The 23,081-nt window shown below is 38.4% G+C and overlaps 2 protein-coding genes across 4 annotated transcripts in view; both read right to left on the reverse strand.

Annotated features, from left to right (window-relative positions):
- Positions 1–220: 220 nt before the first annotated feature.
- Positions 221–7,837, reverse strand: ak1 (adenylate kinase 1). Of its 2 annotated transcripts, XM_037752120.1 has the most exons (7): positions 7,690–7,837; positions 2,947–2,983; positions 2,181–2,216; positions 1,902–2,065; positions 673–789; positions 393–584; positions 221–307 (listed from the first exon to the last, which is right to left on the reverse strand). In XM_037752120.1, exons 2-7 carry the CDS (start codon positions 2,951–2,953, stop codon positions 242–244), a joined length of 582 nt encoding a protein of 193 aa, XP_037608048.1. In that variant the 5' UTR covers positions 2,954–2,983; positions 7,690–7,837; the 3' UTR covers positions 221–241. The 2 variants fall into 2 exon arrangements, with proteins under 2 accessions (XP_037608048.1, XP_037608047.1); XM_037752119.1 differs by lacking the exons at positions 2,947–2,983; positions 7,690–7,837 and adding an exon at positions 2,353–2,471.
- Positions 7,838–9,434: 1,597 nt separating this feature from the next.
- The window catches only part of gpsm1b (G protein signaling modulator 1b), a 39,507-nt gene continuing 25,860 nt past the window's right edge, over positions 9,435–23,081 (reverse strand). Inside the window, exons 10-14 of one of the 2 annotated variants that reach the window (XM_037752957.1) lie at positions 22,416–22,486; positions 22,113–22,283; positions 13,406–13,529; positions 12,267–12,472; positions 9,435–11,385 (exon numbers count right to left, since the gene is read on the reverse strand). In XM_037752957.1, coding sequence (XP_037608885.1) covers positions 11,185–11,385; positions 12,267–12,472; positions 13,406–13,529; positions 22,113–22,283; positions 22,416–22,486 — 773 coding nt within the window. In that variant the 3' untranslated portion in view covers positions 9,435–11,184. Of the gene's footprint in view, positions 11,386–12,266; positions 12,473–13,366; positions 13,530–22,112; positions 22,284–22,415; positions 22,487–23,081 lie in introns of both variants that reach the window. The other variant, XM_037752956.1, reaches the window with a different exon arrangement.

Here is a 23,081-nt window from a genome sequence, read left to right on the forward strand (position 1 = left end):
TTCAGACGCTGCTTTAAGCAGATTCGTTGTTGTGTGAGATTAAAACGTGTAGATTCCTACTTCTGGAGTAGGAGGAGAGTTAAGGCATCTTTGATCCTTAACGGCCTTCAGGGTTTTTTTTAACCAAGATGAGTGGGAAGGGTATTATTTCTGTAGTTTTGTCCTTATGAAATTGCTACTGATCAAATAAAAAAATAAAACAACAAGAACCAGACACAGCTCATCTAGTTATGTTGCTTTACTACAATGCATCAATAGCTTTGGAGACTTGGCCGAAGACCTCATCCACTGGCAGCTCAGAGTCAACCTAGGATACATAAAATAAATGTTAGATTTTACACACAATTCACATTTTTGTTTTAAATGTTCACCATCACAGTCGTGATACGCACCTTCCTGACAATGCCGCGGCTCTCGTAGAAGGCGATGACTGGCTCAGTCGCTTTGTAATACAAGTCCAGGCGCTTCTTGATGGTCTCCTCGTTGTCATCAGCGCGGCCGCTGGTCTCACCACGCTTCATCAGCCTCTTGACCATGGTCTCTCCTTTGGCGTCAACGTACAGCAGCAGGCAGGGTTTGCCGATCTGGGATCAAAGATAGTTTGCTTGTTTAAGTTTTTTTTCTTTTTTACGGGAATGAGTTACAGGACCAACACCTCATGCCCTCTCCTACCTTCTTCTCAAACTCCTCGCCCTGCTTCACCTCACGGGGGTAGCCATCAATAAGGTAGCCCTTGGAGACATCAGCCTTGGCGATCATGGCGTCCTTAATCATGTCTAAGACTGTGTCCTGAAAGCAAGCCCGAGACATTATGATCAACCTTCACAATGATATGGCTCTTCTGATAGAAAATACACTCAGTTTATTATACTGATAGGTCTTTCTATTATCAGTGAGAGTAGGCAAAATAACAGAAACACCTCTCTGTATAATGCAATACAATTCAGCAGCACCACAAACTACATCCTCCAGAATTATCATAGAGTTAAATAAACACCTCTATAACCACCCGATTTGACTGTTATCAGGCCATTAAATAGGTGTTATCAGTCGCTATAAACACCACAGATGTGGGTCATTTGGGGCCTACTATGCTTAATACGTTGTAAAAGTGAATGAAACATCACCTTTGGAACAAACAAAAACGCTTCTTTAGGTTTAGGCAACAAAACTACAACGTCTTAAGGTTTAGAAAAAACAACAGTTAGGTTTAGGCAACAAAACTACAACGTCTTAAGGTTTAGAAAAAACAACAGTTAGGTTTTGGCAACAAAACTACAACTTCTTTAGGTTTAGGAAACAAAACTACAACTTCTTTAGGTTTAGGCAATAAAACTACAACTTCTTTAGGTTTAGACAATAAAACTACAACTTATTTAGGTTTAGACAATAACACAGTTAGGTTTAGGCGACAAAACTACAACTTCTTTAGGTTTAGGCAACAAAACTACAACCTCTTTAGGTTTAGGCAATAAAACTACAACTTCTTTAGGTTTAGTCAACAAAACTACAACTTATTATAGGTTAAGACAATAAAACTACAACCTTTTTAGGTTTAGGCAACAAAACTACAACTTCTTTAGGTTTAGGCAAAAAAAACACTTAGTTAAGTTTAGGGAAAAATATTGTGTACAGCCCCTCATGATTACTACGGTCGCTGGAGGTCGCTGTCATGTTCTTTTATACTGTCTTTCGGTGATTTATGTAAATAGATGATAAAACCTACTAGTGGGTGTAGTAGGTCCCTATTGACCCACATCTATGGGGCTTATAGCGACTGATAATGCCTATTTAATAGCCCAAATCCCCCTTAATCAGCTGCTCTAACACCGTTTCAACAAAAACTGAACATTATAAACTTCATGAAGGTATTGCAGGACTGTTGTGTGCCGCTCTCTTACCAGGGGCACCAGCTCTCCCTTCTGCATGATGGCCTGGAGCTGCTTGCCCCTATCAGAGCCAGAAGCCACCTCAGCACGGAGCAGATCCCCAGATGACAGGTGGGTGTAGCCATACTTTGCAACTACCTTCTCACATTGGGTGCCCTTTCCTGAGCCAGGCCCACCTGAAAAAGACAGACAAACAGCATTGGTATAGCAAAAGGGGGACAGCTGTTTGTTTTGGGTTTTTTTTAGCAGTATTTCTGTTACAAAATGAGACAAAATTCTGACTGTACTCACCCACAACAAAGATGATCTTGGCATCTTTAATTTTGTCTGAAATGAGCATGTACAAAAGAGGTTAGGAGTCCATATACAGTATGTGATATGGCAAAGCTTTCTTCTAACCAAAAATAAACAAATAGATGAACAAAAAGGTTAAATTCACGAGTAAAAGATGTTTGGAACAAACCATCTCGACAGTCAGATGTGGAGGAATGGCATACAGCTGGATAAACACTACAGATATTCCCCATGTTTCTAGTTGCAGAGCTCAGTGTCTCCTGATCCACTAGCCTGTTTTGACTGTGATTGCTTTTGTGTAGGTTTATCTTATTATTCAAACAGTGTTGCTATGGCAACTGTTGTCACCTGTCATCAAGCCAGTTATAACTGTTCACAGGGAACTACAGGAAGAGTCTGAGTTCTAAATCTAACAAAAGAGCTACAAATGAAAAGACAAACTTTTGACATGTTCTTCCTAACTATATTGTATGATAATGTATGCAACTTTATCATAAAATAATTGCATTATTATACAATGTTATGTTGTTAATTTATGTAATAATGTAATAACATGTAATAACATAAACATCTGTTTTTTTATTAAAAAGGAATACCATATCTAAGTAGGCCCCAGTGTAGTAAAATGTAAAATGTAAGACCATGACTGTATTCTCAAAAATCACCATAGGAGGGCAGTAGCGTCTAAGACAACACACCAAGTCGGCTTCTGCTTAACTTCACACATCATCAAGTATCATCTCCTACATGATGTATTATTTACCTGCCATTGTGTTGCGTTAGACGAGTATTTCCTTCAACTGAAAGACAGAAAAGGACACAGAAAAAGGAAATAAGTTCACTAAAGCAGATATTGTTTTTAAAAAAGGCAGTCTAATAGAATTTACACTTTATTTAGAGAGTCCATTGCTGTATGGTAAACTAACATTCTGTATTATGTGAAAAGCCACACTGCCACTTTGTTGATCGTGTTTTTGTTTTTTTTATCATTTGATCCTTTTTCAAAAATTAACTTTGGACTCTCCAAATAAAGTGATTCCCATTGTAAATCACACAACATAGTCCCAACAACTGCTTATTTCTATTGTTGAAGTAACATAATCAAGGTCGGTTACACCTGTTTGAAAATTTCTTTGTAATTACTGCCAAATTATCCCAATATTTACCTCCGAATGTATTGAAAAGTACTTTATTGTAAACATGATTTAATAATTATATGCTAAAAAAGCATATAATCATTAAAATAGGGCCCTTAAGCTTGATCGGAGGTGGAAAAACCAAGACTAATAGAGGACACATCTATTAGATCAGACACAAATCTCACCATTGTGTGACTTATAGTCTAAACTAATGTAACCTGGTAGCTAATGTCATGATTCAGGAAGTTTTTTTATTAAAATTCAAAGAAGTTATTTGCTAATTATTATCTATTTACCAGCAGACATGGAAATAAAGCAATTCACTTTGTATTCTTTTTCTGGAAATGTATTAAATAAATTACCAGCTATTGGGAAATAGCGGAATATAATTATTAAATAACGTTCATAAAAAAATAATTTTCGATAAATTTTGAGGTAAATATTGGGGTAATTTGGCAGTAATTTACTTGCTTATTATCACCTAATTACCATGAAATTTGAAATATGAAAGTGTTAACTCAAGGTCAAACAATTATTTCTCCAAACACATTTCCAAACAAGTGTTACATAACTGTGTTATCTATTCAGAGAATCAATATTGGTTTAAAACGTTCTTTATTTGAATACTTTGTACCGTGTAATAACACAACACTAACACAAGAAACCCACCTCAATTCAACTTCACTTCCTCCTCACAAACACATAAACACATCTACAGAAGTAAGCTGGTATTAGCATTAGTATTGCTGGTAATGTTACTGTTGGTATTCACATATGCATCTCTAAAAATATTTCAAGGAACAGTTATTGGAGCAGTTAGTAATTATTTTTTTCAGTAAAGTGTCATGTCTCGTCCTGCTCCTTAGGTTATGTGTTTTATTCTTTCTATTCTGTTATTATTTCCTGTTTTATATTGTGTTACTTACCTCTCCTCTCGTTTCAGAAACTTCACTTCCTGCCTGTGTGATTACCTACCCCGCCCCTATTGGTTTCACCTTTGCCTATACCTTTAGTCTGTCTGTTTCCCTGTCTCTTTACCAGTTCGTCTTTGTCCTCCAAGTCAAGCGTTCCTGCAACTTCCTAGTGTTGGTTATCTTGTTTTTTTTCTGCCTGTTTTTGCCTTACCCTTATTGGCTCTGGTTGCCTTATCTGACTACTGAACCTGTTTGGCAAGTAAAGATTGTTTGATTGGATCTGTCTTGATCTGAGTCGTGCATTTTGAGTCCAGCCTCTTTCTCTGTGGGTTTCCCAGTTTGTAACATAGAGACTTTACGATGTGGCCTCATAGAGCATAATATTAATAGGCCTAGTAAGTATCTTTTACAGTGTGTCTCATCACTGATCAAGTGTTCTCAACATTATATGTATATTCTCAACATATCTAAAGAAAGGTTTCCTGTTTACACTTCTCTTTCAGCTTTAGACTTAAAGACAGAAGAAGGAGGAGGAAGGAGACCGGGGGTGTCACTGGTGCTGGCATGTGGAAACAGATATCTTCAGCGTCATGTGCCTCGGGTTCAAAATGAGTGTGTTTGATAGAAGCGACTTTAAATAACTTTAAGATTTAGCTCAACAGGTGTCGCCTACGTGCCAGAATAAGCACCTAGTGTGGTATCTATCTTTGACTGTCAGGAAGTTTTATAGGTCAAATATGACAACGCCTTGATTGAAATTCAGCTCTCAATTTTGCACGTATTTTAAATATTTTCTATATCTTCAATACAGCTACGTCCCTCTGACTTCTTATGTTATGCATTCTGTGTATTTTATTTCATTTTGTTTTTATCGTATTTGTTGTCTTATTTGATCTTTTATAATGTGTTTCTCATTGCTTCTAATGTTTATTTTTTTGTAAAGTGCTTTGAATTGCCTTGTTGCTGACATGTGCTATATAAATAAACTTGCCTTGATATCTGACACTAGTTTGTCAGAATAGTACCTTATGCCACCTGTAAATGTGCAGTATATGAATTATATACTACCTGCATGTACTATTATGTTGCAGTGATATTCCCTAGAGGTATGCACACTCCAGTTTTGCCTGTTGTATTTGCTACTTAAATCACACACACACGTGTATATGTGTATACTATGGGTATATATACGTATGTATGTGTGTGTATGCATGTGTATATTTATACACATTTAGGTATATATATATTTATTTTTATCACCTTGTTCTACCATTTTACTACTTTATTATTATTGATATGTTCTGTTTTAACAGTTACAATATATATTTTTTTACTTTATCTGTTTTTATTGTCTTGTGAAGCACTTTGTAACATCTGTTTTGAAAAGAGCTACATAAATAAATGCATTATTGTTATTACTTTATGTTCATCAAGTAAGTAATAGAGTTTTGTAAGACCAGATTTGTGACAATTGGGGCAACGGACTGATATCTTTAGGTTGCAGTCTGAGCTCCAAGCTTGGCATGGTCAAAGGAAGGAAACAGCATACTGCACACAATTATAATTACAAATATCATTAACATCTTGATTATAATCATGACTCGTTCTCTAAGTCTTGACGGGTAATTCTACACCCTTCTTGGCCGTACTTTCTTGCAGTTGAATTTGACCTCTTGACAATGTGGCTGTTTGCTCCCTTGCCACATGCCTGCTATTCAAACAAATCTGTCACTATGGCGCCAGGTTGATAAACCAGCTTTAAGGAATGTACGGCATTAGAGAGGCGATATGAGTCGTTCCATTGTAGCTAGAGACTGCAGCAAAGAGAAAAAAAATATATAGTTATACTATATATACTGTTCAAGGTCCAAATGAAAGATTGTTATCTAGAGCTATACCACATGTTTCCTGATTCACCTTTAAGAAATACTTTACACCAAATGTTGCCAGCTTGTTCTCTGATTCTCACATGCGACACTCCTCAGCACCGGTGGTGCCGCTTCTCAAGTGTCCAGTTTTATGTCGTGGGGGCCTTTAACCCCTATCTTCTGCCTAAATGTCACTTGCATCTGAGTCAGCACAGATCCTGTTTTGGGAATCCCTCCCTCTGGCCTATTATGGTGTCATCTCCCGGGTCTTTGGCATGTCAGAGGTGTTCTGATCTAATATGCTGCAAACAACATTTCATGGCTCTCGGTGTGTGGGAATCGCGCTCAATGCTGCATGAAATTGTGGAACGGAAACCTACCATGCGGCGAGACGTTACATAGTAGTGTGATTGTGTTAATATTTCCCAACAGAGGCTGTATCAGTGCTGGAGATATAGATGTGTTGAGGACAAAGCCCTGTGAATGAACTATAGGATATAACATGCATGGATCTCTTACAATTGCATAAATAATGTACTGTCTGTGACTGAGTGTGCAGAGTGTAACTGGATATATGGAAGCACATGATTTTTGTAATTCTATCCCTGAATTGAAATATAGGCTTAATATTCTGGACTCCCCCACAAACCCCCACCCCAACGTTAGTCACCCGACCCGTCCCACCCTCATGTCTTATTACCGTTTTTTAAAATTCGTCCCTGCTAAAAAAAGCCTCAGCTGTTAAAGGCATAGCGTGTCGACCATTCTCAAAAAGCACATGGGGATGAAGCTGTCACCGACTGCCCCGGACAGCAGAAGCAACAGGAGTAAAAACAAAGTACCGGGCACACGATGTATTAGTGTATTCTCTCTGTGTTACCATTGGTTACTACTGTAAGGCAAAATTAATTGAGCTAGTACTGTTCCTTTAAGGGTGAGAACAGGGGACTCTTTGACGTCAGTGCAGTGGGAGATATTCCATGATGTTTGTGGAAGGAAGGATGGAGCGAGATAATGTCTGTGTTAGCTGTTGTGGACAGGATGTTTGTGTTCCAAATTGCAAAGCTTTTGTTTCACACATTAAAGTGCGCCCACCGCTCACAAGAATCAATAGTACTCAGCCCCTAATCAGATATTAATGACCGTTACTAGGGCTGGAAGCATGGCTGTGGAATTAACAGGCTAGAGAAGCTTGCACGAAAATGACCTTTAATGGGTGTAGGTGGAGGATAATGTGTTGTTAGAGTGAAGGCAAAACCACCTGCAGTGGAGGAAATGATGCTAATACATATTCTTTTTTTAGCAAAACAATTGTGTCATGCATTGAGTGCCATCAGTGTCAATGACACACGAGAGGTATGTGCCTTTGCACTATGCAGAAATGCCTGATTCTGACAACCATTTTAAACAGAAAGTGTCTCAACATTTACTGTTATATTCTCGCTTTCCATCCCATCAAACAGCCCTGCCCACTCTTGCCTGCCCACATTCCTTCTCCCTCTCTCTGACATCTCTCCATTTGTCACTCCCTCTCCCTGTCATTCCATGCTTCCTCCTCTATGGAGCCTTTGTCCTCTGTACTGACCTCTCTTTTTCGCGCTGTGGCTCTAGATCCCAGTGCAAGGGGGCTGCTGTCCCTGGATCCCCGTGTGTGTGTGTGTCTGCACAGTTCCTACTGCACGGCAGCCCTCCCTCCCCCTCGCTATCCCTTTTTATAGCTCAGCTGAGCCTGCTCAGCCCGCGCTGCATTCTGGGTAAGAGGGGAGGAAGCACAGGCAAGGAGAGGGAGGGCATGGATGTGAGTGTGAGGGAGGGAGGGAGGGAGGGAGAGGATGATGGACATGAGGAGGCATGGGTGAAATTAGAGGCGGGGGGGGGGGTTCAGCATTCTGTTATACTCGTATCATTTTGTGCTTCACTTATTATTCGGACCGAGCAGAATATTGGAAACTGGAAAGATTATGTCATAGCGTCGGTGTTGGTGTCATAATAATCATTTTTGAAGTGGTTGTCATTGATCAAACTGGAATTTAAGAAACTATCATTATTGTTATGAGATAAATTAGACATACTTCATGACTTAAAGGGGACCTATTATTCTCATTTGCAGGTGCATACTTGTATTGTGAGTTTCTACTAGAACAAGTTTACATGCTTTAATGTCAAGGTTAAAGAGGTTAAGAGGCTGCAGCACCTCTTTTCACCCTCTGTCTGAAACGCTCTGTTTGAGCTCCTGCCCCCACCCCCTCCCGACAAGTCCAGTATGCTCTGATTGGTCAGCTGGCCCATTCTGTTGTGATTGGTCAACCAAACCAAACTCTTTGGACTCCGCTCTAACTAGCTTTGTTTGAGGACGTGCCAAACTAGCCGTTATGCAAATGTGTTACTTGGTGACATCACCATGTTACAGAAGAAAAGGCAGGACTTCAAGCAGAGGCGTTTCAGGCAGTTCAGGAGCAGTGTTTCTGTGGGGGAGAGGAACTCCTTTTCGCGTGGACTTTGTATTTGAATTACATTGCCACTTAATCTTGGTGATGCAACCAAACTGGAAGTAAATCAACACGTTTGGTAAACCCTTTATGCTTTGTTACTAAAGGTTAGAGTTTGGGAAATCCAATAATTTTTCAATGTGCCGCATGTGATATTTCTTTAAAATCAGTGTTACTCGTGTAATTTTCCTAAGCTTAAAGAGGACCTATTATGCTTTTGTGCTTTTTCCCTTTCCTTTAGTGTGTCGTATAGTTTTTTGTGCATGTAAAAGGTCTGCAAAGTTAGAAAGCCCTAAGTCCACGGAAAAGGGAGTTACTCCCCCCCCCACAGAAACACTGCTCCTTAACTGTCTGAAACGCCTTGCTTGAAGTCCCGCCTTTTCTTCCGTAACGTGGTGATGTCACGGAGTAACATATTTGCATAATACCTGTCTAGCGGCTAGTCTGGCACGCCCTCAAACAAAGCTAGTTAGAGCGGAGCTGGAGCGGAGTCCGAAGAGTTTAGTTCAGTTGACCAATCACACAGAGTGGGTTAGCTGACCAATCAGAGCAGACTAATGGAGGGGTTGGGGGGGGGGCATGAGCTCAAACAGAGCGTTTCAGACAGAGGGTGAAAAGAGGTGCTGCAGCACAGCTTGAAAAATGTATTTTTAGTGTGTGTTTTAGGGGTTTTTTAACATTAAAGCAGGTAAACTTGTTCCAGTAGAAACCCAAAATACAAGTATGAACCTGAAAATGAGAATAATAGGTCTTCTTTAAAAAGAGAAATTGATGTGTGCACACTTAACAAAAGCTACGCTGTTCCTGATTTTGCCAAAACTAAATAAAAACAGAGCCCAAATAAACATCTGAAACATTTTATTAAAAGCATGAGGGGACATATTCATGTCCTCAAATGGAACATAAATATAAAATATATTTATATGTACAAATTATGGCAAAGACAAATAGAAGCGTACCGGGTACTTTCTAAAAATGTTAATTCACAAAAAAACAGAAAAAGAAAAATATTAACTTTAGCTCCCAATGCGTTGTTTATCAAAGATAGATGAATCAAACATAACCTCTATGAACTTGGTACACGATCCATCCCGGTTCAGGTTCATGAGCTTTGAGGTACAAAAATGAGGTATGCAATTTTTGAATAAAAAGCAAGCCCATACGGTACGGTCAAATTTTCTTTTCTTTTTTACAGTACCATTATACAGATCTTTCTGAAGTTTGTGTAACATTTATGAAACAATGTCCAAAAAATCTCCTCATTTATGGTACAAGTTGGAAAAACTTTGTTGCTGAAACCAGAGAAAAATTCTCATAATCATCATACTTGTACTGTATCGCAATATCATTATTATTATTATTATTATAATGTTGTCCTACACATATTCAAGAGAAGGGAATGCATTTTATCCCCAATAGATTGTACTCTGGATTTCACAGCGGTAATACAAGGTTTTGACCACAGGGAGGCAGCACACTGTCAGCACAACCTAGAATAAGTGCTTCAATATTGTTCATGGTATTATAGATTCATCGAAATATGACACATCCGTCTCACCCATATGCTTCTATCTCTATGTTAAGTAATGATAATAATGGCAAGTAAGCAGTAGTCTGTTATCAGATGTTTAGGACATTTATGGGCAGCGTTACTTTCAAAGCTAAGCAGGAACATTTAACTGGAGCTTGAATTATCACACGACTCTAATCTCGGATCTCTAAAAGAAGCAGCTGTTTCATGTCGTTTGCTCGGTAACCAAGGTTACCGCATACTGTGTGAAGAGATGCATTTTTTTATAAATGCAAAAAAAAACGCACATAAATAAATATTTATGTGGGAAATCATATCTCGCGGTCGGTCAATTTTTAAATGTGTCCAAGTCAGAAAAAAAAAAACGAAGCGTGGAAAAGTTTAAACTGACCAAAAGCAGCTTGTTGTTTAACACTGGATGATGATCCCTAATACTGTTACTGCACAAATAACACCAGCTTTCTATGAGACGTGTGAACCACAAACAATGGATGATAAAAGCAGCGTTGATCAGAGTACGATTTGTTTGATAAAGACAGCTGGTATTAAGATTATCATTCATGTCTTTATAAAACTGGTTTAGATTTCAGTGCAAATCTGTCTCTGATGTTTTCATCAACTCTGTTCCTATCATTCAATCTTTGTGATGCTGTAGGTCTCCATATTACACTGTATAACCATCATGTGCTTCTACAGAACACATCTGACAATACAGGGAATACAATCTTAAGTCTGAAAAATAAATGCTGATTAAGGCATTGAGTACTTTTTTTTTTTTTCATGTTACCCCCAAACATCTTCTTCCCCACGCCACCGAGCTTAAAATTCTGCTTGTCTTCCCGTTACATTAACAACACATTTAGAACATTACACATCGAGCAACGTTTGACAGGGCACCACCTATTGCACATGGAATTCGTCTTGTTATTAAAAATCTTGTTAGTTCACCCTTCAGTGCTGTCTTTTTAAATGTTGGCTCATCCCCCCCCCTCCCCTTTCATTTCTTCTGCTTTTTATTTTCTTTGACGTGAAGTTACGCAGCATTATTCACCCGTCAGTCCTAGCTGGAAAAACCGCCGGGTGGCTCCAGGTCGGGGGACTCGGGGTCGTCCTGGTCGTCCGAGGGCAGGTGGACGCGCTGCTCGTCCATGCGCTTGGCCTGCACCCTCTGGATTAGACTGAAGAAGTCTTCATCAGGCACTGTGGGGGCGTGGGGGCCTGCTTCTGGTGGGGAGCACCGCTGATCGTCGATCCTAGAGGACTGCAAGTCAGAAACATAGATGCATTTAGATTGGAAAGGCTGTTGTACGAATAGGCTAAATAACACTACAAATTTGCCCTAAATTTTTCGAGGAAAAACTGGCATGGCCATTTTCAAATGGGTCCCTTGACCTCTGACCTCCAGATATGTGAATGAAAATGGGTTCTTTGGGTACCAACGAGTCTCCCCTTTACAGACATGCCCACTTTATGATAATCACATGCAGTTTTGGGGCAAGTCATAGTCAAGTCAGCACACTGACACACTGACAGCTGTTGTTGCCTGTTGGGCTGCAGTTTGCCATGTTATGATTTGAGCATATTTTTTATGCTCAATGCAGTACCTGTGAGGGTTTCTGGACAATATTTGTCATTGTTTTGTGTTGTTAATTGATTTCCAATAATAAATATATACATACATTTGCATAAAGCAGCATATTTGCCCACTCCCATGTTGATAAGAGTATTAAATACTTGACAAATCTCCCTTCAAGGTACATTTTAACTGATAAAAAGTGTGCGATTAATCGCAATTAAATATTTTAAGGCTCACAGAGTGAGAGTACACACTAGTGCTCTCAACCACTCGTAAAATTGTCTCTTACCTAAGAAAAGCATAAGCAAGCAAAAATAAGAAAACACTGGTGAATCCCAGAAATCAATGGGTAATAACAAAATAAAAACAAATTGTGGATATGAACTAAAATTTGTCAACATTTTTTGTGTATATCACTTCCTGTTTGAGGCCCACTGTGGTGTAAAGTGACTAATTGAGTTATCTGGGCAACTTCCTCTATCCCCCGTACAACAATCTCCACTGTCTGTAAGACTAATAATGAAGAATCTAAGAGGATTGTCACATGTGAACATGTGGCCTTATACCTGGCACTTGATGAGCATGTTGAAGAAGTCGTCGCTGGGCTCTTGATGATCTCCCTCTCCCACCAGGTGTCCCAGATTGTTATGGGTAATCCTCAGGCCTGGAAGGTTACCAACATTAACCCGCTGGTCATCTAGACGGCGGCTCTGGGAGCTGGCAATCAAATCAAACAGCTCCTCCGTCTGGGGGGAAGTGGTGATTGCAGAATCTAGGAGGAGAGAGAAGAGTCCAGTTATTAAAAAAGAGATCAAGCGTCCTAAAGGGGAGACAGACACTACAGGCAATAATGTTGTTTTTTCATGCACTGGTCAATTTTGAGATTTTGGGGCTATTTTGCCTCCATATCATGTCTTCTTTTAGGCTCCAAAATGCACATTTAGGTGTTTATTTCAAGACACTTTGTCTTTTTGCGTCTGTAGATTTCTCCTAAATTCTCCAAATGTCTGCAGTAGATAACACCTCACTTGCATATTTAAACATAGAGTTTCTGAAAACTTAATGTAAGTAAATCAAGTGGGGAAGTTTCATCATGATACCATCCATCTATCCATCCATCTATCCATCCATCCATTTTCTTTCGCTCCCTCCGGATGATACCTCATGATACCTATTTCTTAAATGTTATTTTATGTTAATTATGTTTGTTCATATATCATTGATAGCCTGATTAATACAACATTTTATTCCTAAAAAAATGGCGAATTTTTTTTTTTTTATGGCTTTTATGGCTGCCTGATTTATGGAGTGATAAAAAGAGATATCCAAAATCCCCTCTGTAAAATCCTTTGACTCAAACATGTCAACAAAATGAAACAAGAATTTTGAACCTGGCTTCATCCAATGCTCAGATTTCCATTCTGGAAATGTATGCAAGTTAGCACATATTTGATAAGATAATGCCTCATCTGCATATCTAAACAGGACATTTCAGAAAACTTGCAATACAAAAAAATATTTGTCTTAATGTCAGTAATCAACTGAGGAAGTTTCATGCTGGTATCTCTTAGTTAATAATGTTTACCCTTATTCACCTGCAGTGTCTCTACCCTTAAAATAGCCGATAAAGGACCAAATCACCGTGTGAACAGGTTTCTCAACCAACCTATTATCTCATTCAGGGACAGCACGGAGTTTTCGTCACCTTCTCCGTTGTCTCCGTTCTGCGGATCATCAAGATGGCAGCGCTGGTCATCCATGCGGCTGCTCTGGAACTTGCTGAGGAGGTCAAAGAAGCAGTCTTCATCGGACGGGTCACGGCCCAGCTTCTGAAAGAGAAATGATGAGAAAGTCTGGTCAGCACAAATAGACAAAGACTGAATATGGATATTATGAAAGAAATTCTGCCCCGTTTCCAAGCTAGTCTCTGATTTTACTGGACTACCTAATTATGTTGAACCATTTTCCTACTAAATACAAGAAAACATTATCTGCATAGAAGCGTAGAGCTGCATGAGGATGAGGATTTTCAACGTGTCCAGTTTGTGGAAGAGAAAAAATACTTTGATTAACTCGCATTGGGATGGACTTCCTGGTGAGACTACCTTGGCCCAGATACTGAAGGTGGTACAATATCATAAAATGTCGTGTAAAAATAAACAACCCATTTGTATTTAAAGGTCCAATATTATAAAAAAGTGAGATTTTCATGTTTTTTTATTATAAAGCAGGCTTAAGTCCTATATAAATACTGTGAAAGTATCGAAACACTCAATCCACAGGGAAATAAACACAGCCTGTATTCAAAAACTCTGCATTTGAAACAAGCTGTTAGGATTTCTGCCCATTTATGATGTCACAAATATACAATATTTAGACCCTTTACACAGTTTTAAACGTAAACATTCTAAATGTGTTTCAGATGGAGGGTGAATACAGGTATATTCAGGCCGACATTATGAGGAAAATAAAGGGTTTTTGAACATTACAGCATGTAAACATGTTCTAGTAGAAACACAAAATACAAGTATGAACCTGAAAATGAGCATGATATGGGACCTTTAAGTAAAATGGCCCACATACTGTATAGTGGTACCCTGAAACAGCAGATGGAAATATCAACAGATATAGCTGCAGCCGCCATGGAGCATGTTGATCAGTTATTACTTGAATGTGATACAATATTAATATATGTACCGTTACTTTGTAATAGATGTACTTAGGGATGCACCGATACAGGATCGGATATCGGGCCGATACTGACTCAAACAGCTGGATCGAATATCAGTGACAATGGGGCCGATCTATTCGATTAATTTTTTATGTTTATATACCATATTCATTATAGACTGGAATTTGTATTTCTGTTTAAGTTTTGACCAGTTTGTTACTGCATTAAAACAGTTTACACCTGAATTTGAATTAATTTTGAAGATTTTTTGTTGGATCGGTGCATCCCTAGTTTTTGTTTATATTTTTGAAAAAAATAAAAAATAAAAAATAAAATAAATATTTTTTATTTAGTTTCTCAATCTAATAAGGAAAAAGTTATTTTAAAAGTTAAGTTTTCATTGGTTAAAACATTCACATGAGCAATGGAACTTTTAAGCACCAACTGTCCTTGGTTTCAGATTTAGCTGGCAGGGCTGGAAATGAGCATATACTCTAGCAGGAATCAATAATCAGCTGATCAATAATTCAATCACTGACTGACTGCATTACATCGTCCCGTCTAGTCAGCCTCTGACAGCGCTGCTTTAACACCAAGAGTTGCTCTCTCACCCGGCGTCACAGACTCTAGCTAATGTGTTTAAGCTTTGCAACAACATATGCATTAATAATGTTTCAGCTACAGATACACTGAGCCAGCAAAGCAGATGTGGAATTTATTATGTTTGACCAGCGCTGCTGAAATATTCAGGCGACCAGTCTGCGATGTTATGATACCGAATGAGATCTAATCTACTGGACAGCGGCAATAAAATGAGTTGTACACAAAATAAAACTTAAGCTGCTGGCCTACAGAAAAATGGTCTGAGAACATATAAAACTATAGACAAACTATCAGATAACAAAATAAAAAAAAAAACGTACATCTGTATTTCTAAACAAAATAAACTACTACAGTATGCTGAATTCCTCCCTCTTATCCTTCCAATTTCAAGGGCTCTACTCAGAAATGCCCGGGGTCAGTTCTAAGAAGGAGTTTACTAAGAAATCTGGATAAATAAGTCTGAAATATGAAGAGCAAACAGACCTGTTCTGACTTTTACTCAGCAAACCTAACCGCATAAATAATTAAAACGGCCTCATGGAACAAGTTTCTGATCACCTTTTTCCTTTAAGCTTTAAAACTGGGAACGTTGAGAGTTTATATCTTTAACACAATGCATCTCAAAGAGTGTTCAAATCTAGTCTGTGGCCAAAACTTTAAAAGGAAGCAATAAAATCTCAAAATTATTTGAAATAAAATTAAGCCACATATACTTAAATTGTTAGAAAGAAAATGATTATTTAAACATTAATTACTAATCAACTTACTCTAAGAGTAAGTAACTATAATATTCTTTATAAAATTAAAAAAACATATTATAAAAATAATTTAAAAATAAATATGTAAGACTTGAAGTAGTCATTATTGAAAGACAGAAAAAAATATATATTATTATTATCTGGCGATACGATACGTATCACGATACAGGGGTTACAATTCAATATATTGCAGTATAGTGTGATACTGTAAGTAAGGCGATATATTGCGATATTTTTTATCTGATTTTAGGAAAACTGTGATAATATAAAGAACACATATGCATAAAATCGGAGTAAAAACAAAAGTTGACTTTTTTGTGCAGTCAGAACAGAGGGATCTGCATTTGCATTTATCACAGTCCCTGTAAAATCTAACATCATAGCACTACTTTGAGATACACAGAGAGGGCGCATCTTATTGCAAATGAAATAAAGTATTGACTAAACTGTAAACTATTAATAAAAATCGATTTGAGAATCGATGCAGTATCACAAGACATATCGCGATATTAGATTTTTTCGATATTTTCTAACACCCCTGGTCCAAAAGCCAGGTTAATGGGAGACGAGGTCAAAGTAAGCATCACAGATCGAAAACAGTTTCCCCATTAGAAAAGCTTTCTGAATCCACTTCCCTCCCCCGCTGCATTAACAAACTACCCCCCAAACAACATTCACAATTACAAGTATTCCACCGTACCACCGAGCCAGAAAAATATACAACATCTTCGACACCTACTGGTGGATGAAGTTAAAACCACTTTGCCTTACAGCGAGATGTGAAGTAGGTCAGCGTCAGCAGACACCTGATTTCACTCCGCTCTATTCTAGGAATCCTCTCTCTTCTTCTTTTGAAACTTTTCTGTATTTTGAAAAACAAACTACACTTCAAAACAAAGTACTATTTACTATAAAAAAAAGCTCTTCACTTACACTGTCCCTGAAAGTAGGATCAAATATCTAAATACACTCGCAGTCACGTGTGTCAATAATGTAAAGGAAAAGAAAGTTAATAACCTCTGGTATCCTGAGCACCATGGTGATATTCAAGCTGTGAAAACAGAAATGAAGTATCTTACCAGCAGCACTTCTTCTTTGTCCTCTATCTATCCCTCTCTCTCTTTCTCTCTTGGAGCTCTCTTTCCCTCTCGCTCTGTCCACACGCCTGGCTAACACCTCCTTCTCCCCTTATTTCACCCACCACTTCACTCTCTCACTCTCTCCCTCTCTCTCTCTCTCTCTCTCTCTGTGCTCGACTCCCTCCCTCTAATTTCCTCTCCTCTTTGCATCCCTCTGTTCCCAGCCGTCTTTTAATGTCGACCATCCACTCCGTCTCTCCCTCTCTTTTTCTTTCTCCCTCTGCAGGCCATTTTTGTCCCGTTCACCCACTGTGGGAAAACAACTCATTATGGGAAGCAGGGGGGTGGAGGGGGTTGACCCTGTGGGGAGGGTAGCAGCTCTGTGATCAAGGTCACATTATCAACAGAGGGGGAGAGAGAGGGGGTGGAAAGATGGTTGCGGAGGTACAGTCATGAGTAAATTGCATGCCATCAGTGGCAGCCAGTGGAGATCAACTACCCTCAAATGACAAGAACCACCAATGTCAGCACTTCTTCAAATCTATATAATATACCATTTCTGAAATACATATTAAAAACTCGTCCATGTTTATTATTGACTTGCTCTTGGCACACTAATCAGCCGTGACTTAAATCAGTTTCCGTCCTCTGTCCTTGGTCCCGAGGTCTCTGTGAGGATCTCCTCACTTCCCTCTCTCTATTGTCCAATTAATCAAGTAGGCCAAAGGGACAGAACAAGAGAGAGAGGAACACGTGATGATGGTGATGATGATGAGAGAGAGAAAGAGAGAGAAAAAAAAAAGGTAGGAAGAGAATGAGAGAAGAAGGGAAATGAAGTTATGTGTGAAAGAGAGAGGCGGAGCGAGTGTGTGAATGGAGGAGAGAATAAAAGACAAAGGCAAGTTGATGACTAGATATTATCACCGTTGTGCTTTCTAACCGCATATGTTCATGTCTCAATTCATTACAGATGAAGAAAGGAAAACTTAAATACAATTTAAAAACATAAAACACAATCCTCAAGTGAATGTTCGCTAACTTGCTCACTCGCTCCCCTGAACAGCAGTTGTCCAATCGTTGCTTTTTACTTTTCATACTTATAATACTAATTCGTTTTTTGTAAATGTATTTTTAAACTAGCTCTACTCTGAATGACATTTCTTTATTTCCATGTCTCCTACATGGATCATAAACTAAGGATGACGACTTTTTGCCTGAAACATGCAGCTTCAGCCTCAGATTGTGTCCGAAATTCCACACTAAAATGCTATTTAGTACGCTAGTATGTGAGATATTTTAGTATGTCCGAAACTTTAGTATGAAACCAATAGTATAACAATTGCATACAATTTCCGGTGAAATATTACAGTATGCAACGCTGTACACTACGGCGGCATAAATATCCTACAATGCAATGTGGCGGGGAAGACGACGTTCATAACGGACGTTGACGGACAGCTCTGTGACGTCAATAACGCTTCAATTTAACTGTAAGTATAAGATTTCACTTTACTAGGCGTAGTATATATTTTAAATTAATTCAGAATTTGATTCTCACAAACCGTCTCCAACCGGCAAGGAGGCTCTCAGGAAGTGACGACGTAAATTACTGTTCAGTGCGTCCGAAAAGATACATAATACTGTTTATTCACACGAAAGTATGTTGAACGATAGTACACCTATTGAGAACGTAGTACATAGCGTGAGATTTCGGACGAAGCCTCAGTCTTTAAGTATTATATCATGTATGTTTCCATCCGCTGCATATTTAAGACCCTTTTGCAGGGTTTTCGTAACGTTAGCTTCATCAGCTAGGTAGCTACAGCTGACAAAATCTACTAGCAACAGTTGTCATTCTAGCCGACTACCGTGGGAGAATGGAAAGCTTGACAGGCATAGCAACAGTAACTAAGGGGCGTGGCTTAGCTAATGGTATGACTACAAGTGTGTCATAGGGCTGGGCAATATGGCCAAAATCTTCTATTCAGATACAGATCATTTCCTATCTTGATAACGATATACAGTATATCATGATATAGCAGGTTTTCTGGTAATTTAATAAATAAATATATGAAATAAACAAATGGTAAATCTTATTTTTGTGTTGATTAAATACGTGACGAATGAAAAGTAGCCTGAGTATTTTCTCGTTTTAAGAACGTGGGCGCAAAATGGACAGTTTTAAGTGAAATTATAGAGTAATAAATAAATAAATAAATATATTACTAACCTATATCGCGATAGAAACAATGTAAAAACATATATACAGTAGACATTTCTATATTGTTTTGACAATATATATTGTGTTTATTGCCCAGCCCTGGTGTGTCAGATAATAAATACATTTATAATAAATTAACTAAAATTGTAATAATCTATATACCGTATATTCGGCTGATGAAGACTGTGTGATATAGTGGAAAGCTCCGGAATGAGCAAATGAGTAGTAGATTGTAGTCACCTATATTTGTATAATTTTATTATATTTTATTGTTATTTTAATAATCTAGTTTTTACTTCACACTGTTTTATTACTATTACTATTATTGTAATTATTAATTCTATTTTATAAATTATTTTTTTATAAGTTTATTGTCTCTCGTGCATTGGTCTCAAATAATCTCATTGATACATTTTTTTGTCTTTTTTCTGTTGTTTTCACGGTTCACTTGTTCGGTCTTACTTTCGGCTTGTCGGTCATCTGTGAAGCACTTTGAACTGCACCAACCTGTACGAAAGGTGCTATACAAATACAGTTTGGTTGATTGATTGATTGATTGATATACTGTATACTTTGACTATACATTGAATTTCTTGCTTTAAAATGTGAAACTGCTCTACTGACAACCAATGGGGCATTGACATTGTTGTTGACCAATAAGTTGTTTGTTGCACCCTGACATGATTTCAACTGGCTCTTAAAGTAGCAGTAGGCAGTATATTTTTAACATCATTGGGCAAAAATTCCATAATAACCTTTCAGCATATTATAATTCAAGTGTTCTGAGAGATAACTAGACTTATGCACCTCCTCATGGCTCTGTTTTCAGGCTTTAGAAAATCTAGCCCGAACGGGAGACTTTGACCAATCACAGGTCATTTCATTGAGAGAGAGCGTTCCTGTTGGCTGTGATCCGGTCATGTGACCGGAACTTTGCGTTCCTTCACCAGATTTCACAATGGCGGCAGCACAAACTTTCTCATTTTACAGCTAAACCGTGCACTACGAGATGATTCTGAAAACATCTGAGGAGAGAAATAGGCATTAACGTAACAGAATATTGATTCATATTTGATCAGCACTGCCTAGTTTGACTGTTTGGTCGGAGTTTGCGAGTGATTGACAGCCGACTCTCATAGACAGCAGATGGACAGTGGACCTCAGATCAGCTCTGACTGCTAGTTTGAGTCCGGTATGTGAAATCTTGCAGATACCGTTAGGAGCACCGGAGAACACCAGAGGAACATGATTTTTTTCAGATTACCTGTTTCATGTACTACTGTCACGATATAGCGACCGTTTTATAAAAATCACTTTTTTAAATCGTATTTGCTCCAATCTCGCCTACTCCAGGTTTAAGAAAAAAAGAATGTGAACTTCAATCTGATACTGAAACTGATCATTTGATGGTTCCACAAAGTTTTAACTGCCCCTGAAGATACAGCCTAAAGAAATCACAAGTTCAGGAAAGAGAGTTCACTGACACACAGCTGGCTTTAAAAGATTGGCAGATTTGAGAAAATGGGGATGCTTCAATGTCATCGGGATTACCAACATTTAGCATTCTAATCCCACGTGATGAACTATCATCATGCAGCCCGGCAATTTCCACTTCTTTTCTAGCCTGTCAGCTCACTGATTACAACAATTATCATAGAAAGCCTCAGAAGCAAGGCACGATTAGGTGCTGTGGGTGCACAGGATTTTAGGGGATACATAACAGCTGTGAAACGGCATATTCATTAGGAATCTAGTTCACAGCAAATGGAGCACTGTTGGCATTTAATGAGAAGACACCTTTTACCCTGTATCTGACTTCTAACATATTACTGTATTACCTCGTGGGAAATTAAGGGAAATGTTCCCAATTTAATCTCTCTAATTTCTCTCATTTTCTCTTTAAAGCAGAAGCCCTGAAGGCATCTTGGACAGGGGGATGAGCAGACAAGAAGGGAAAAAGTAGGTAGGTGAATTCAGCAGTCAGCATTTCAGGTCCCCTTGATGCTTTCTAGGAGAGGAATTAAACCCATCCCTGATTGAGTTAAAAGGATGGCATATCTTAGATTTATGGCAGGGGTTATTACAGATTTTGGTGGGGTGTTTAATACTCTGAGGCATGAAATAAATTGTAGAGCTTCAGCAGTCTTTTTTTGTCTTTTGTCAGCAAAAAAAATAAATAATAATATACCTATTTTTATTGCTTTATCCTCAGGCTTTTTAACTAAGTCTCAAAACTGAGAAGTACTTGAATTTTGGACACTATTAGGAGTGCAGTGATGTGTGGCATAAGAAAGTGCAAAACTTACATTTTATAATCAGTTTCAATGCAATGTATTGTATTTACCAATACAATGTTCACGTCCCTTTTTGTAAAATAATTAGTGAACTGTTCGTCATAACTATTTTTATTTGTGAACAATTATAATGAATGAAACATTATTTAAAAGTTTTCTGAATCTGCTTTTTTTTCCCCAGAAGAATTAAATGTTCAGACGAAGGCTGTGATATGTGTAAATAATAAAATAATCATTTAACTAGTAATAATAATGGTCCAAAATGATGTAAAATTGCATAGTTTTAAGTCAAAAACCTTCAAATTTCTCTTGGGGGAGGACCCCCCAACCCAATATCTCCTAGTATCTTTTATTCACTGTATAAATTCAGTATGTGTCTCTTTATCCTGCTGCATAATATGTAGGATCATCCTTACTTGGACTCCTGAATGATACCCGACTATATGCCACAAATAATATAGGAAAGCCCTTTAACTATTAACACTAAACACACCACCTTAACCCTATGATGTTCCAGCTGGAATATTATTGAAGTATTATAGGCCTACTATAGAAGATGCACAGCCCAAGTATAATAATATGGCAATAAAATCACAGCTGATTATGACTGACACAGTACAACATGCTTAAAGAAATAATGAATAAATAGGAATAAGTCACAAGAGATTGCTGATACCGGCCGATACACACGCCAACATGTGAATAAGAGAGGGTTTTTTTTCCACTTGAAACACTGGTCGTGTCAGAATAAGAAGCTAATGAGGAAAATATACTGCAGCTACTCACTGGTACTGGAGGCGGGACTTGCACAGTGATGTCATCAGTGTCTAGAGGAGAGTCCAACCACGGCCTCTCATCTGATGACTGGCTGTCAGGATAGTTTTTTCTTTTGCCTGGCTGGGACAGCTGACTCTTGGATCTCCTGGGTATACTTTCCAAGTCCTGGTTCTCACCGTTCTGCAGTAAAAAGAACACATTGTTAGAGGGGGGATTGATAACGCTTTGGGGAGAGATGTGTGTGTGTGTGGGCTACATTTACAGGCACATTTCTCTCTGGAGTGTCGTGCTGAAATGTGAGAGATAGATCACCTTATCTGAAGAGTACTTCCACAGTTCTACGCTGTCCATGCTGTTTCTCTTGGTGAATTTGGGTCTCGCTCCTACAGAAAAAAAAACACATAATAAATGTTACAAATCAAGCACGCAAGGCGCTCTTTGTTTTTTTCTCATGTCAGCATTTGCCCTGTGATGTTCAGTGTGGATACGAGGTCTAGACAGACAACAAAACAACCTGAATAAGAGTCTGTTTGCCAGCTCCGCACCAGAGAGGGAAATGTAGGACATGGGTGTGAGATTCTGCCCGGAGGAGGGTTCATGAAAGCAAACATCCCACAAAAAGCCAGGCTGACTGTTACAGATAAAGATTGTACAGTTTCTCCCAAGCTTCATTTTATGCATTTTCAACTGCTCTCAATCACGTGAGTTGGAGGGCATCTATATCATATTTGAGGATAATGTTGACAGCAGACTATGCTTTAGAATCAAACCATCTTCCTGAGGCTGGGGGGTAAAGTCAAGAATTTTACCCCAAAAATATACACACCCATTGCTTTCTCTCATATTTAGACTCAGTTCAGACATAACAGACACTGTATGCCTGTGATGTCTGTCTCACCTTAAGTTGGTTTTACATTTAAATGGCCACCTTGTGTACACAAACAGTATTCCAGTCAGCTTGCTCGAGCCAACAAATGT

Source organism: Sebastes umbrosus, chromosome 19 (genome assembly GCF_015220745.1).
Source record: "Sebastes umbrosus isolate fSebUmb1 chromosome 19, fSebUmb1.pri, whole genome shotgun sequence".
NCBI lineage: Eukaryota > Metazoa > Chordata > Actinopteri > Perciformes > Sebastidae > Sebastes > Sebastes umbrosus.

What these genes read in the sequence shown, in the direction of transcription:
- ak1 (XM_037752119.1), bottom strand. Translation starts at nt 2,416, where the DNA reads ATGGGGAATATCTGTAGTGTTTATCCAGCTGTATGCCATTCCTCCACA. An exon ending in GCGAGGAGTTTGAGAAGAAG is followed by an intron (nt 585 to 672) that starts GTAGGAGAGGGC and finishes CTTTGATCCCAG; the next exon opens with ATCGGCAAACCCTGCCTGCT. An exon ending in GCCGCGGCATTGTCAGGAAG is followed by an intron (nt 308 to 392) that starts GTGCGTATCACG and finishes TATGTATCCTAG; the next exon opens with GTTGACTCTGAGCTGCCAGT.